The 14,958-nt window shown below is 41.6% G+C and overlaps 1 protein-coding gene across 3 annotated transcripts; it reads left to right on the top strand.

Moving 5' to 3' along the window:
* The first annotated feature begins 1,340 nt into the window (after positions 1-1,340).
* Positions 1,341-14,623, top strand: LOC120568383 (deleted in malignant brain tumors 1 protein-like). Of its 3 annotated transcripts, none has more exons than XM_039815881.1 (9): positions 1,341-1,446; positions 1,929-2,033; positions 3,912-3,998; positions 4,993-5,079; positions 5,336-5,653; positions 6,792-6,799; positions 10,032-10,335; positions 11,107-11,424; positions 14,336-14,623. In XM_039815881.1, exons 2-9 carry the CDS (start codon positions 1,946-1,948, stop codon positions 14,347-14,349), a joined length of 1,224 nt encoding a protein of 407 aa, XP_039671815.1. In that variant the 5' UTR covers positions 1,341-1,446; positions 1,929-1,945; the 3' UTR covers positions 14,350-14,623. The 3 variants fall into 3 exon arrangements, with proteins under 3 accessions (XP_039671815.1, XP_039671814.1, XP_039671813.1); XM_039815880.1 differs by having other exon boundaries at positions 1,345-1,446; positions 1,929-2,009; positions 6,792-7,103; positions 10,018-10,335; XM_039815879.1 differs by having other exon boundaries at positions 1,345-1,446; positions 6,792-7,103; positions 10,018-10,335.
* Positions 14,624-14,958: the final 335 nt, after the last annotated feature.

The following is a 14,958-nucleotide window of genomic DNA, read 5'->3' as shown; positions in this document are numbered from 1 at the left end:
GCTGTGGTTGGGGTGAGAACAGTCTGTGGTTGGTGTGAGAACAGACTCTTTATTGATGTAAATACTCGACCTGTGCAAGTGCGATATGGAATGTATTCAGTGCTAAGTACTGCCTCTGGTGGTCATCCAGGAGTCATAGAACAGTAGATACATCCGTAACTTTCATTCCCTGGGCTTGACTAAGCACAATTCAAGCAGCACAATCAAGTATTTTGGTGTCTGTGAACTCATAAGAAGTTTGAAAATCAAAGATATGAACACATATTCAGCGTAAAAAAATCATATGGAAGACATCGCCTTGGATTAGTTTGACACCAAGATCTGGTTCTTGGGTGCAGCTGTCGCTGTGGACCAGCTACACCCTGCTACGCTCTGCGATTCCCTGCAATGTCCGGCTGCGTCCTGCTGCGTCCTGCCGCGTCCACTGCGTCCACCCATGCTCTGCTGTGCCACGTTACATCCTGTAACGCCCTGCTGTGACCGGCTATGACATGAACTACGACTACCATTGTTGTCACTGTTCCATTATCTTTATTGTGACTATTACGCCACTGTTCATCACACCCCCAACCGGCACCGTCAGACACCGCCTACCAAGAGTCTGGGTCTGCCGAGGTTTCTTCCTAAAAGGGAGTTTTTCCTCGCCACTGTCGCAATAGCCACTGCTAATGCTTGCTCTTGAGGGAATTACTGTAATTGTTGGGGCTTTGTAAATTATAGAGTGTGGTCTAGACCTACTCCATCTGTAAAGTGTCTCGAGATAACAATTGTTATGATTTTATACTATAAATAAAATTTAATTGAAAAATTGAATTGAATTGAATTAACACAATGTTAGCGTTTTTTATATGTTTAGCAATTTAAAAAACAAATCCTGACTTTGACTATTGATAAAATTGTGATTTTTAATATGATCTACACATTTCAAAGTTGTACTTGTACTTCTTCCCCAAAGTAGGGCCGTGCCAGATTTCAAGACTTTAGACCAATCAGAACAAAGGTTATGGCATTTTTCCTTATCAGACTTAACAAAGTCTTTGGGCAAAACCTGTTCAAACCTTTGTTCCCAATAAAACAAGATTCAGATCAAAGATACCAGCAGCCCATTTTGATTTCCTCAATCTTTTGAATTTCAATTTGAGTTAAATTTCAGCTGTTCAGGAAAAAAAACATAATGTAATTTTGTTTGAAAGCTGCAGAACTTTCCCTAAAACTCGCCACGAAAGGACAGAAAAAGTCTCCAACTTTGGAAGTAAAAGCATTTTTAATCCACAGACATGATTGTTTGTGTGATGCAGTGCTCTTAATTTATGGCTTTCCAGCAACAGTCACTAATGATTGACAGAGCTGCAGTTAAGAAGAGCTTTCCCAGAAATATGTTATTATACGGAGGATCTGAGACTGGCTGAAGTCTGTAAACCTGAAGAAGAAAACTCCATGAGAAAGGTAATTTTTAATTGTAACTTTTGACACCTGATTTCAACTAAAAACTAAATGCAGATTATTAGGAATGCCTCTCTAAAATTAAATCAGTTCTGTAATGTCAGAAAAGTATTAGAGCAAGACATAAGGTAACAAAAATGAGAGGAGGAAGATTTTCTGCTTTCCATTTCAAGACTAAATTCGAATATTAAAGCTGGCCCTAATACTCTTCTGTATGTAATAAATCCTCCTTCATAAAGTCATGATGTTCAGTGTGTGTTTATTCACTTGTCAGATCAATAGTTTGTGCTGCTGTTAAACTTATAAGCATGTTTTAGCATGTTAGAATATGTTAGCATTTGTTAACATGTCAACATGAGCAGAATATGAGACCTTTAAGTTACTTGACTATCTGTAATTAATTTCATCAACTACATCTGTAATATTAATCAGTATAATTGACTTGCAATATATTGTACAAAAACTAACATTTCTCTCTCCAACAGTTTTTTGGTGATTAAAAATGTTCCAAAGGATCATCGGTCTGCTGCTGCTTCTCATGGCTGCTTGTTCAGCTCAGAGCACAGGTGAGTTTACAAGGGAGTCCACAGGTGAGTCCACTGGTTCTACCCCCCACCCCCCCCCACCCCCCCCAATCATCTCGGCTGGACTTGTAAGCTGTTATATTGTTGGCTAGTTTCATTTAGAATAAAACATCAGATTTTATAAACCTTATGTGTTTTGTGTGCAGACATCTTAATGTGTAAAGTAACTAGTAACTAAAGCTGTAACAGATGAATGTAGCTGAGTAAAAAGTCCAATATTTCTCTCTGAAATGTAGCGGAGTAGAAGTAGAAAGTGGCATGAAAAGAAAAGACTCAAGTAAAGTACAAGTACCTCAACACTTAGACTGAAGTACAGTACTGGAGTAAATATACTTAGTTACATTACACTACTGGCTAATTGAAATGTATTTCTCTTCTTGCTCGCTGCTGGCTGGCTCGCTATATGTCGCCCTCTGCTGTTTGAAAGTCTAGACTCTGAATATAAGACAACCCCACTTTTTTTATTCCCAGGGAAAAAATCTCGGTCTTATATTTGGGCCAGTATGGTACTGTCCCGTGGTATGGGAGTCAATTTCACTGTTGGTAACGTGATAGGGATGGAATAGAGCAGAAAAATCAACGGCAGCGGGCAGGAGCGGGACGGAGCAGGAGATTAAATAAATAAAATGACGCTGCAATGCGGTGAGTGCACCCAAAGATTGCAAGGCATTCCTAGACTACTTAGTATGCGGAAGGCAGTGATTCTTCTAAGCTACCCTTCTGTGAGAAAATCTCCGTTAGAAATTACGTAATGAAATCGCCTAGGTCTGCAGGTAAGGCATGTTACCTAGGCCTGCAGGTAATGCATGTATGGTGTAGCCTAAATTTCCGAGGCAACCTCAGTGATTTGACCGCGATTAACCAAACATGCTACAGGGGGTTAACAGAGTCTGATAACTTTAGACAACATAGGGAACGAAACGGGAGCGGGACGGGATTTGGGAGTCTTTCTCTTGGGATTTTGCAGGATAGGATTGTTTTGGGGGGTGGGCAGTCACTTGATTGGCATATGACGGGAGTATTTTCGTTGGCTCAGGATGGGATGGGAGCGTCAATTGATTCCCGTGTCACCCTCTAGTGTAGAGTGGAGGGGGAGCCAAATACTAGGATCCTGATCCAGGCCTCAACTACTAAAGTAAAGGGAACACTCCAACATTTAGTGGAATCCTTTTTATTTTACTTAAAGATGATATCAGGTCCAGGACCTGAGTTGGATCTTCAGTGTTTTCCCTAGGATGACTGCTTTAGCCTGGTGCACAACACTTAAGTAAAAAGGAAATACGTCACTTTTAAAGTTGGTTGGCCTGTTACTCCTGTTATTTCCTTACAAGCAATGTTGCATATTAACATAATCTGGTGCAGTGTTAACTCCACTTTAAAAAAACTACATTACATCACTTCCTGCAAACTTGACAGAGAATATTGAGGACAAAACAGCATCACTGATCAGTTTTAAAACAAAAAAAACACAAAAGAGCGTAATGGAGATAGGTCTGACAATGCAAGACTACTGGTAGGCTAGCATTACGACAATTTTATCTTACTGTAACTTCACGTGTTGAACTGACTTTAGTAGTTTAGCAAACACTCTCGACTGTCCTGCTGTTACAATCGTGAACTAACCACAGACAATTGCCTTCTTCATGGACACACGGCAGTGTGCAGCTGTAGAATGAAAATAGAGGAAGCACAATGGATATTTGGCGTTTTTTCTGGCATTAAAAAAAGGGACCTTGGCCTACTAAACCTGTACAATTATAGGGGAAACACTGATATTATATTCCTCATGTGAGCCAAAATTAAGATCATGTCCTACAGGATCCTTTAGACCTTTGGTACCATCAGCATCTCAAGTGGACTTTGTTGTTCTTTGTGTCTAATCAGATGTCAACACCATGGTGTGTAATACCTGCGCTGAAGGTGAGACCTGCGTGAGCGACGACAAGATCAACTGGAGGTGTGGGCAGCCGGGTGAGTGATCATGAAACACACACATTTCATTCATCCACTGTAGGGATCAAGAAACATGATATCCAGGGGTATTTCAGGTCATTAATGTTACATGGTAGCCTAGAAATCCAGACCCACCCTAGCGGTAGCAAATGTAATTGCAGCCTCTGGCTTGTGAGCTGGAAAAACCAAACTCTAGTCAGGCCAATCACATTGTGTATAGAGTCGGTGGGCAGGCATAACATAATGACAGCAGAGTTGCGACGGTTGTGCGAGAATTCCCTGCTACTTGAAAACAAAGAAGATGGCTGCTGCTGCTGGAGAACAGCTGTCTTTGGCGGGTGCATGATTCAAAAGGGTTGTCTTCATTAATCATAAGTGTGTTTTGGGCGTAACATGCAATAAACCAATCAGAGATCATCTCCCATTCCCTTTAAAAGCCAGGCGTGTTCGGAACTTGGAGCATTGCTGTTATGATGGAGGATTTGCACCATAATATTTGTTTTTGTAATCTTCTGCATGTGTGTGTGCTGCTGTGCGTCCCTGTGTGTGTAACAAGCATATTGTGTGCGCGCTGTGCATGAGCCTAGGAGCATTTTACTAATGCTCTGTTAAAAAAACAATGAAATGCTGCGTTATTGACTTTAGACCAGGTTTTTGTTAGTCAATTGCGTGATCACTTTTCGCTGCCTCAAGATAGCAATATGCGTAGTATGCACCTGAACACCTCCCTGTAAGACCAGCATGTCCAGAATGCACCTGAACACACTTCCCTGTAAAACCAGCAAACCCATGTGCCACAGATGGGGGCAGGTGCATTTGCTATTTAAACGACGTGGACACTGGACGGGAAATTGACATCTGCGTCAGTCTTAAACTAGCAAAGACACTTGGGTTGGGCTTTGTGCAGTGCTGCACCGGGTGCAAGATAGGGCCCCATGTCTTACAGGATCCTTTAGACCTTTGGTACCATCAGAATCTCTAGTGAACTTTGTTATTCTTTGTGCCTAATCAGATGTCAACACCATGGTGTGTAATACCTGCGCTGAAGGTGAGACCAGTGTGAGCGACGACAAGATCAACTGGAGGTCTGGCCAGCCAGGTGAGTGATCATGACACACACAAATTTCATTCATCCACTGTAGGGATCAAGAAACATGATAGCCAGGGGTTTCAGGTCATTAATGTTACAAGGGGCTTTTTGGGGAGTTCCACATGTCCTAAAGAGGTTCAAGAACTTCCTTCCTGAATTGTGATGGTAGCCCACCCTTGACCCAGACATTCTTAAAGGGGTTTCACGTTATCTGTTGGGACAATCTGTTCACTGTCGCTCTGTTTTTAACTGTTTTAATGTGTAGCTCTGAAACCTCAGCTGAGGTTGGTAAATGGTAGCACACCATGCTCTGGTAGAGTGGAGATCCTCCATAACAACCAGTGGGGAACAGTGTGTGATGACGCTTGGGATATAAACGATGCCAAGGTGGTCTGCCGACAGATGAGATGTGGCCCCGTCCAGTCAGCAACTATTTCTGCCTCCTTTGGACAAGGCACCGGACCGATCTGGATGGATGATGTTGCCTGTACAGGCAGCGAGTCTTTGCTATCAGAATGTCGACATCCAGGGTTTGGCACTCATAACTGCCACCATGGTGAAGATGCTGGAGTCATCTGTTCTGGTTAGTGACATTTAGTTGTGTGTCAAATGTGAAGTTCAGTAGAAAAACTGTCGTTCACAAAACTGTGAACGACAAGTAGAACTTAGAACACAAATGCACACATAACCAACCAGACTAATATGATTGGACAAACAAGTGCTAGTAAATTATCTTTTAAACCACGTGTCAAACTCAAGGCCCATTGGCCAAATCCGGCCCCTCGCAGATTTTGATCCGGCCCGCATATCAATTTAGGTTCACAATAAATTTCGGCCCACCTAGTTTTTGTTACTGTTGCCGATGCTTTTGGCAATTTATTTCCCCCCATTTTTTAAGTAGTTTTTGCCTTTTATCTATGATGGCTAAGGAACTTTTTTTCTGACTTTTTTACGGCTTTATGTCAACCAAACTGTAAGGGGGGAGACTTTATAAGACATGCAATAATACAGTCAAAGATATTTGACTTTTTCAAAATAAAAGCATGTCAATAAACTCTAAATGTCTGGCCCTTGATGTGACTCTTATTTTCCAATGTGGCCCTCTGGGAAACTGAGTTTCACAACCCTGTTTTAAACTGACAAACATCTGTGTATGGCTCAATTTAAACAGGATCAAAACATTATTTATATCTCCCCATTCACTACCAGACATATTATTAATAAAATAAAGTCCCATGGTGATCCTCCAGAAGGGGAGGGACTTTGCCTCTCTAAACTATCAAATACCCAAAATGCCTACTGTTTGCTGTCCTGGCTCCTAAATGATGGAATGAGTTCCCTATTGACATCAGGATGGCAGAAAGCCTATACATCTTCCGCCGAAGGCTAAAAACACATCTCTTCCGACTACACCTCGGATAAATACGAAGGAAAAAAAATACATATATATATATATACACATTTCTTTAAGCTGCACTTTCATATGGCTCTTTGTAGTTTTGCTTATTTAAAGCTAATGTACTTGCACTTACTACTTATTGTCTGGAGTTTGTACCTTCAGGGTTGAACGCACTCAATTCGAAGTCACTTTGGATAAAAGCATCAGCTAAATGACATGACATGTAATGTAATGTGATGGAGTGAGACTGTGTTGGTTTTCACGTTATCTGTGGGGACAATCTGTTCACTGTTCCTCTGTCTTTACCTTTTTTAATGTTTAGCTCCGACGGTGAGATTGGTCAATGGTAACACACCATGCTCTGGTAGAGTGGAGATCCTCCATAACAACCAGTGGGGAACAGTTTGTGATGATGGTTGGGACATAAATGACGCCAGGGTGGTCTGCCAACAACTGAGATGTGGCCCCGTCCAGTCGGCAACTAGTTCTGCCAACTTTGGACAAGGCACCGGACCGATCTGGATGGATGATGTTGCCTGTACAGGCAGCGAGTCTTTGCTATCAGAATGTCGACATCCAGGGTTTGGCACTCATAACTGCGGCCATGGTGAAGATGCTGGAGTCATCTGTTCTGGTTAGTGACATTTAGTTGTGTCCAATAGTGTAGTCTAAGTTTTTGTAGTGAGTATACTGTCATTTTTTCCCTCCCAGCATTAGACTCGCCCATCCCAGAGCAACAACTCCATAGGGTTTTTTGTAATGTTACCACGTAAAGCATCTGCCTCATCTGGCTCATTTTCTATAGTTTCTGTAATGTTAACATCTTCTGCAGAGTCATCTGAAGTAGCAGTACAGCTTTAGGAGCAGGCTTACCAACACACTGAGAGAGTGGAGTTTAAATTTGCTTTCGTTTCATATATCTAGCTACTTTAGTGATTCACATTAGTTAAGTTCAAATTTGTGCAGTGTTGTTGTTCCTATGTGACTTGCAACACAGACAGTGAATTTATGAACGTAAGTGTGAAAGTTCTCTCACAAATCAATCATCGTTACGTAATGGTATCCTGGCGGTTTTGTAAGTGGGTATAATTAAATCCTTGACCTTTCCTAGTGGGTATACTCTGTATAAAAAAATAAGATACTCACCTAAAGGATTATTAGGAACACCCTACTAAAACCGTGTTTGACCCCCTTACGCCTTCAGAACTACCTTAATTCTTCGTGGCATTGTTTCAACAAGGTGCTGGAAGCATTCTTTAGAAATATTGGCCCATAATGATTGGATAGCATCTTGCAGTTGATGGAGATTTGTGGGATGCACATCCAGGGTACGAAGCTCCCATTCCACCACATCCCAAGGATGTTCTATTGGGTTGAAATCTGGTGACTGTGGGGGCCATTTTAGTACAGTGACTTCATTGTCATGTTCAAAAAACCAATTTGAAATGATTCAAGCTTTGTGACATTGAAGAAGCTGCCATGTGATTGGTTGATTAGATAATTGCATTAATGAGAAATCTTACAGGTGTTCCTAATAATCTTTAAGGTGAGTGTATATATATATATATATATATTCACATATATTAAGGCTGTCAGCATTAACACGTTAATCGCAATGCGCAAAGCATAACGCTTTTTTTTTTAATCGCATTAATCACATACCACCATTTATTAATTTATTTTCACTTTACTCGGCTTCACGTTGTGCCTAACAGGCTACTATTTTTACCCTTTGCTGCACTTTGCCATACTGTCTCGTAACACATCCTGCTGCTGCAGGCTGCAGGCATAATGGAGAAAGACAGCAGCAACACAATTCTGAATTGTGCTTTTTATTTTCCAAAACTCCCGGACGGGTCGACAGGGTTGGGTACCGAAATCCGGTGCTTATACGGCACCGGTGCCTTAACGACCGGTATCTACCAGACCGAATAGCAACTCGGATTTTGGTGCCTCATTCCGGTGTCATTGATATGTCTGCGCTTCTCTCTGATGCTCCAAAACGAACGTTAGAGGCAGCAGGAGCATTGCTGCACGTCACGCTAGTTAACATAATACACCCGACAGCAGGTAACGTTAGCCTGCCGTTAGCTAGTAGCTGGTTTAAACACTATTACAATACTGACAGCTAACGCTAAACGGTGTAAAGTTTGTCTGTATTTCACGTAGAGGATTCCAACACCGGGATGTAACAGTCTGCAACCGCCGTTGTCGGAAAAACACAGACGGTGCATTCAACGAAACTGGTAACCTACAGCCTCGTGGTGCATTCAAAGTTATTGTTAAATGCCCTTTTCCCATCTGATGGTTGTTTTTGTCGTTCAACAGCTATTTACTAGTGAAATAGGTTATTATTATAGTTATTACATTATTATTAAATCATTTCATTTTGACCATATGGCCTTAGCAATAAACAAGCCGTTCTTTAATGTCACAGACTGTTGTTTGGTACTGTTAAGGCACCGGTACCGTTTATAAAGTACCGCTTTAGTCCCAGTATCTAAACCAAACAATACCCAACTCTAATATTGATTCTAGACTCAAATGTGTGACTAGATTCACACTGTTTTCTTTTGTTTACAGTAAGTAAATAAATAAATAATAAACAAATACACATCTTAAAATCAAGTTCATAAAGTCACTTTCTTTGCATTCATTTAATTCCCAATCAAGATACACTGGTAAGAAGTGCTTTCCATTGTTAATATGTATTTAAAAACTCTTCTGAAATAAAAAATAATAGAATTTTAATCATGTGATAAAACATGAGATTAATCGCGATTAACTATACATATTCAGTGATTAAAAAAAATGTTATCGTTTGAAAACCATTATATATATATATATATATAGTACAGGCCAAAAGTTTGGACACACCTTCTCATTCAATGCGTTTCCTTTTTATTTTCATGACTATTTACATTGTAGATTCTCACTGAAGGCATCAACCTTTGCTTTTTTATTAATAAGGGAAAAACTTCCACTAATGAACCCTGACAAAGCACACCTGTGAAGTGAAACCATTTCAGGTGACTACCTCATGAAGCTCATTGAGAGAACACCAAGGGTTTGCAGAGTTATCAAAAAAAGCAAAGGGTGGCTACTTTGAAGAATCTAAAATATAAGACATGTTTTCAGTTATTTCACACTTTTTTGTTAAGCACATAATTCCATATGTGTTCATTCATAGTTTTGATGCCTTCAGTGAGAATCTACAATGTAAATAGTCATGAAAATAAAGAAACACATTGAATGAGAAGGTGTGTCCAAACTTTTGGCCTGTACTGTATATATATATATATATATATATATATATATATATATATATATATATATATATATATATATATATATATATATATATATAAGGGCTGTCAATGTAATGGAGTGAGACTGTGTTGGTTTTCAGAATCAGAATCACTTTATTCGCCAAATGCATCAGCAGACACACAGGAATTTGACATGGCAATCAGTAACACAGAGCTTCACGTTATCTTTGGGGACAATCTGTTCACTGTTGCTCTGTTTTTAACTGTTTTAATGTGCAGCGCCGAAATCTCAGCTGAGGTTGGTAAATGGTAACACACCATGCTCTGGTAGAGTGGAGATCCTCCATAACAACCAGTGGGGAACAGTGTGTGATGATAGTTGGGATATCAATGACGCAAAGGTGGTCTGCCGACAGATGAGATGTGGCCCCGTTCAGTCAGCAACTAGTTCTGCCTCCTTTGGACCAGGCACCGGACAGATCTGGATGGATGATGTTGCCTGTACAGGCAGCGAGTCTTTGCTATCAGAATGTCGACATCCAGGGTTTGGCACTCATAACTGCGGCCATGGTGAAGATGCTGGAGTCATCTGTTCTGGTTAGTGACATTTAGTTGTGTGTCAAATGTGAAGTTCAGTAGAAAACAGTCCAGTTACACTAGCTTCCTTTACTACTTGTTGTTCACAAAACTGTGAACAACAAGTAGAACTTAGAACACAAATGCACACATAACCAACCAGACTAATATGATTGGACAAACAAGTGCTAGTAATTTCTTCACTTGGTAAATTATCTTTTAAACTGAAAAACATCATACATGTATGGCTCAATTTAAATGGGATCAAGACATTATTTATATCTCCCCATTCACTACCAGACATATTATTACTGAAATAAAGTCCCATGCTGATCCACCGGAAGGGGAGGGACTTTGCCTCTCTAAACTATCAAATACCCAAAATGCCTGCTGTTTACAGTTCTGGCTCCCAAATGGTGGAATGAGCTCCCTATTGACATCAGTATGGCAGAAAGCCTATACATCTTCCGCCGAAGGCTAACAACACATCTCTTCCAACTGCACCTCAGATAAATATGAAGGAAAAAAAATACATATATATATATATGTTTCTTGAAGCTGCACTTTCATATGGCTGTTTGTAGTTTTGCTTATTTAAAGCTAATGTACTTGCACTTACTACTTGTTGTCTGGAGTTTGCACCTTAAGGATTGAACGCACTTAATTGGAAGTTGCTTTGGATAAAAGCGTCAGCTAAATGACATGTAATGTGATGGAGTGAGACTGTGTTGGTTTCCACGTTATCTGTGGCGACAATCTGTTCACTGTCACTCTGTCTTTAACTGTTTTAAGGTGTAGCACCGGCGGTGAGGTTGGTAAATGGTAACACACCATGCTCTGGTAGAGTGGAGATCCTCCATAACAACCAGTGGGGAACAGTGTGTGATGATGATTGGGACATAGACGACGCCAGGGTGGTCTGCCGACAGCTGAGATGTGGCCCCGTCCAGTATGCAACTAGTTCTGCCTCCTTTGGACAAGGCACCGGACCGATCTGGATGGATGATGTTGCCTGTACAGGCAGCGAGTCTTTGCTATCAGAATGTCGACATCCAGGGTTTGGCACTCATAACTGTGGCCATGGTGAAGATGCTGGAGTCATCTGTTCTGGTTAGTGACATTTAGTTGTGTCCAGTGGTGTAGTCTAGGTTTTTGTAGTGAGTATATGGTGATGTTTTCTCTCCCAGCATTTGACTCGCCCATCCCAGAGCGACAACCCCATGGTTTTTTTATAACGTTACGGCGTAAAGCATCAGCCTCATCTGGCTCATTTCCTGTAGTTTCTGTAACATTAACATCTGCTGCAGAGTCATCTGAAGCAGCAGTATAGCTTCAGGGGCACTGTTAGCAAAACACTGAGAGAGTGGAGTTTAAATTTGCTTTTGTTTCATATATCTAGCTACTTTAGTGATTCACATTTGTTAATTTCAAATTTGCGCAGTGTTGTTGTTCCTCTGCGACTCACAACACAGACGGTGAATTTATGAACGTAAGTGTGAAAGTTCTCTCACAAAACAATTATCGTTACGTAACAGTATCCTGGTGTTTTTTGTAAGTGGGTATACTGAAATCCTTGACTTTTCTTACTGGGTATACTCTGTACATCTGCGTATCACGTAGACTACACCACTGGTTGTGTCAAATGTGAAGTTAAGTAGAAAACAGTCCAGTTACACTAGCTTCCTTTTCTACTTGTTGTTCACAAAACTGTGAACAAGTAGAACTTAGAACACAGTGAATAACTTTACATCTGAAGCATTTAAAGACTCCATTTGTCCGTTGTTTATTTCTAAAGAAAGACGACAACGTAAAAAAGGCTCCATTACCTTTTACCTCACGTTATGGGTCTGTAGCAGATGTTTTTGCAAAAATAGGCAAATGATTCTGTCATAACCACACAACTTTCTGTTGCACAGTAGAGAAATTGCCATATAGTCAGGAGAAGCTCGCAGGCAATCCATGGGACGTGTATGCATCATACAGTCAAGGGAGAATCCCATAGAGTCCATGAAAGAATCGGAACAAAATATTTCAGCAACATTTTGCTCCTGCTCCTACGCTCATGGACACGCTCTCTGTCTCTGTAAGATTGGGAATGATTGAGATTTCTGCGCAGCAAGGCTCACCGGAAAAGTGACTTCACTGGTCTCCATCGAAGTCTACGGCATTGATGTGTCCATTTCTTTCACTGTCTATGCGTGTTTCATCTTGTGTTCCAGATGAACTTAGTGGTTTTCCAGAACCAGAGTTGTTGTGTGGACAGGATCACCTGCGTCTGACAGTCCAGAAGAGGCTGTTGGAGGAAAGAGGGCTGAACGCCTCCTCCGCTCACCTGATCGACCCGCGCTGCCACCAGCAGGTCGACCAGCAGGAGGAGATGTGGTACCTGGTGCAGCGAAGGAAGGGTATCTGTGGAAACATGGTAGAGGTGAGTTTGATTGGACATCTCAGAATGTCCACCATATCTGATGCAGTTCATATCTTGATATTTAAAGGACAATTCCGGTGCAAAATGAACCTAGTGGTTAATAACATATGTGCACCGAGTTGACCGTTCTCTGAGACATGTTTTCATGCTAATCGAATGTGTCTCTAGTCGCAGATTAGCTTATAATGCTAGTCTTTGGGGCAGAGGGTAAAGTAAAAAGAAATCTCTATTTCTACACCACTAACAAGGCTCAAAATATCACAACACTTCCATGGTAGCATAATGAGGGTCCCTACATGTAAACCCAAGCATTGAGAACTTTGTAAGTGTAGAGAGAGTTTATTAAAAAGATAGGTTTGAGATAAGTTAATGGTTACTGGTTGCATTCGACTGCTCATGACTGTTTTCCCAAGATGGCGCCTGCCTGTATATGTGAAGGTACTGTCTTTATAAACTATCTTTTTACTGAACTGTATGTGCACTTACAAAGTTCTCAATGCTTCAGTTTACATGTAGGGACCCTCATTATGCTACCGTTGAAGTGTGGTGCTATTCGTTACTGGTGTAGAAATAGAGATTTCTTTTTTACTTTACCCTCCTCTCTGAAGGCTAGCGTTAGCAGCTAATCACCGTTTTGCAGTAGCTTGTTTCAACCTAGAGACACATTTGATTAGCATGAAAACATATCCCAGAGAACGGTCGACTTGGTGCACATATGTTATTAACCACTAGGTTCATTTTGCGCAGGAATTGTCCTTTAAATATCCAGATATGAACTGGATCAGATATGGTGGACATTCTGAGATGTCTAACCGAACTCACCTCTACCACGTTTCCACAGATACTCTTCCTTCGCTGCACCAGGTACCACATCTCCTCCTGCTGGTCAACCTGCTGGTGGCAGCGCGGACTCGATCGGGAGGATGTGGCGCTCTTGGCCTCTTCCCAACAGCCTCTTTGAAAAACTGTCACACATACATCCACCCAACTCCGGCTCTGGAAAATCACTAAGTTCATCTGGAACACAATATGTAACACATTAGGGACAATCATAGACAGTGAAAGAAATGGACACATCAACGCCCTGTGTGTCCTGTGTGTCCTGTGTCCTGTGTGTCCTGTGTCCTGTGTGTCCCGTTTCCTGTGTCCAGTGCCCAGTGTGTCCAGTGTGTCCAGTGTGTCCAGTGTGTCCTGTGTTCTGTGTATCCTGTGTGTCCTGTGTTCTGTGTTTCCCGTGTGTCCTGTGTCATGTGTGTCCTGTGTGTGCTGTGTCCTGTGTGTCCTGTGTCCTGTTTCCTGTGTGTCCTGTGTGTCCTCTGTGTCCTCTGTGTCCTCTGTGTCCTTCATGTCCTGTGTCCTGTGTATCATGTGTCATGTGTGTCCTGTGTGCCCTGTGTCCTGCATGTCCTGCATGTCCTGCATGTCCTGTGTCCTGTTTCCTGTGTGTCCTGTGTCCTGTGTCCTGTGTCCTGTGTCCTCGTTTCCTCATGTCCTCATGTCCTCATGTCCTCTGTCATGTGTCCTCATGTCCTCTGTCGTCTGTCCTGTGTCCTGTGTCCTGTGTCCTCATGTCCTGTGTCCTCTGTCCTGCAGGTGGACGCGGATGATGCCAAGCCTCAGCTGGAGGAGAAGGAGGGGCAGGACGAGTACTCCCAGCTGCAGATGCCCGAGTGATTGGTCCATCCAGCTCCTTCATTAGCATATCTGACCCATATCCTGTAGCAGCGCTGGGCAGACGGACTGAACACGCTTCTGAAATCTTGTTTTTATAAATCTTTGTATTTTCTGTTTCTCTGTCTGTCTGAAGATCACACTAACTGTCTGCTCTGTCTTCCTGATGAATCTGTCTATCATTAAAGGCACATTTTATCTTTAAAATAAGATTCTTGGCATATTTACTTTCACATTATTACACATAATTCCCTGTGTTGTCTGTCACCTGTCGGATGTGTTTACAGCGGTGTATTCTAATCATTTTACAGATGTATGACTTGGACGGAAATTAAACACCTCCATTCTAGCCTCTGTAACTCTGTGTCAGTAAGACCTAGAATCACCCTGACACTTGTAACAAAAACTTGAGAGTGTTTCCTTTCCAATGATATCAGGCACACCCCTGAGTGTCAAAGTATATGGGAGCTATACCACTTTTAATTTGAGTATGACATTTAGACCAAAAAGCATGGATTTCAAGCATTTCTTCAGCCACTTCTTTC

Source organism: Perca fluviatilis, chromosome 11 (assembly GCF_010015445.1).
Source record: "Perca fluviatilis chromosome 11, GENO_Pfluv_1.0, whole genome shotgun sequence".
Taxonomy (NCBI): Eukaryota; Metazoa; Chordata; class Actinopteri; order Perciformes; family Percidae; genus Perca; species Perca fluviatilis.
This window is presented reverse-complemented; position numbering and strand designations above follow the sequence as displayed.

What these genes read in the sequence shown, in the direction of transcription:
- LOC120568383 (XM_039815879.1), top strand. Translation starts at nt 1,946, where the DNA reads ATGTTCCAAAGGATCATCGGTCTGCTGCTGCTTCTCATGGCTGCTTGT. An exon ending in CTGGAGGTCTGGCCAGCCAG is followed by an intron (nt 5,080 to 5,335) that starts GTGAGTGATCAT and finishes TTTAATGTGTAG; the next exon opens with CTCTGAAACCTCAGCTGAGG. An exon ending in TGCTGGAGTCATCTGTTCTG is followed by an intron (nt 5,654 to 6,791) that starts GTTAGTGACATT and finishes TTTAATGTTTAG; the next exon opens with CTCCGACGGTGAGATTGGTC.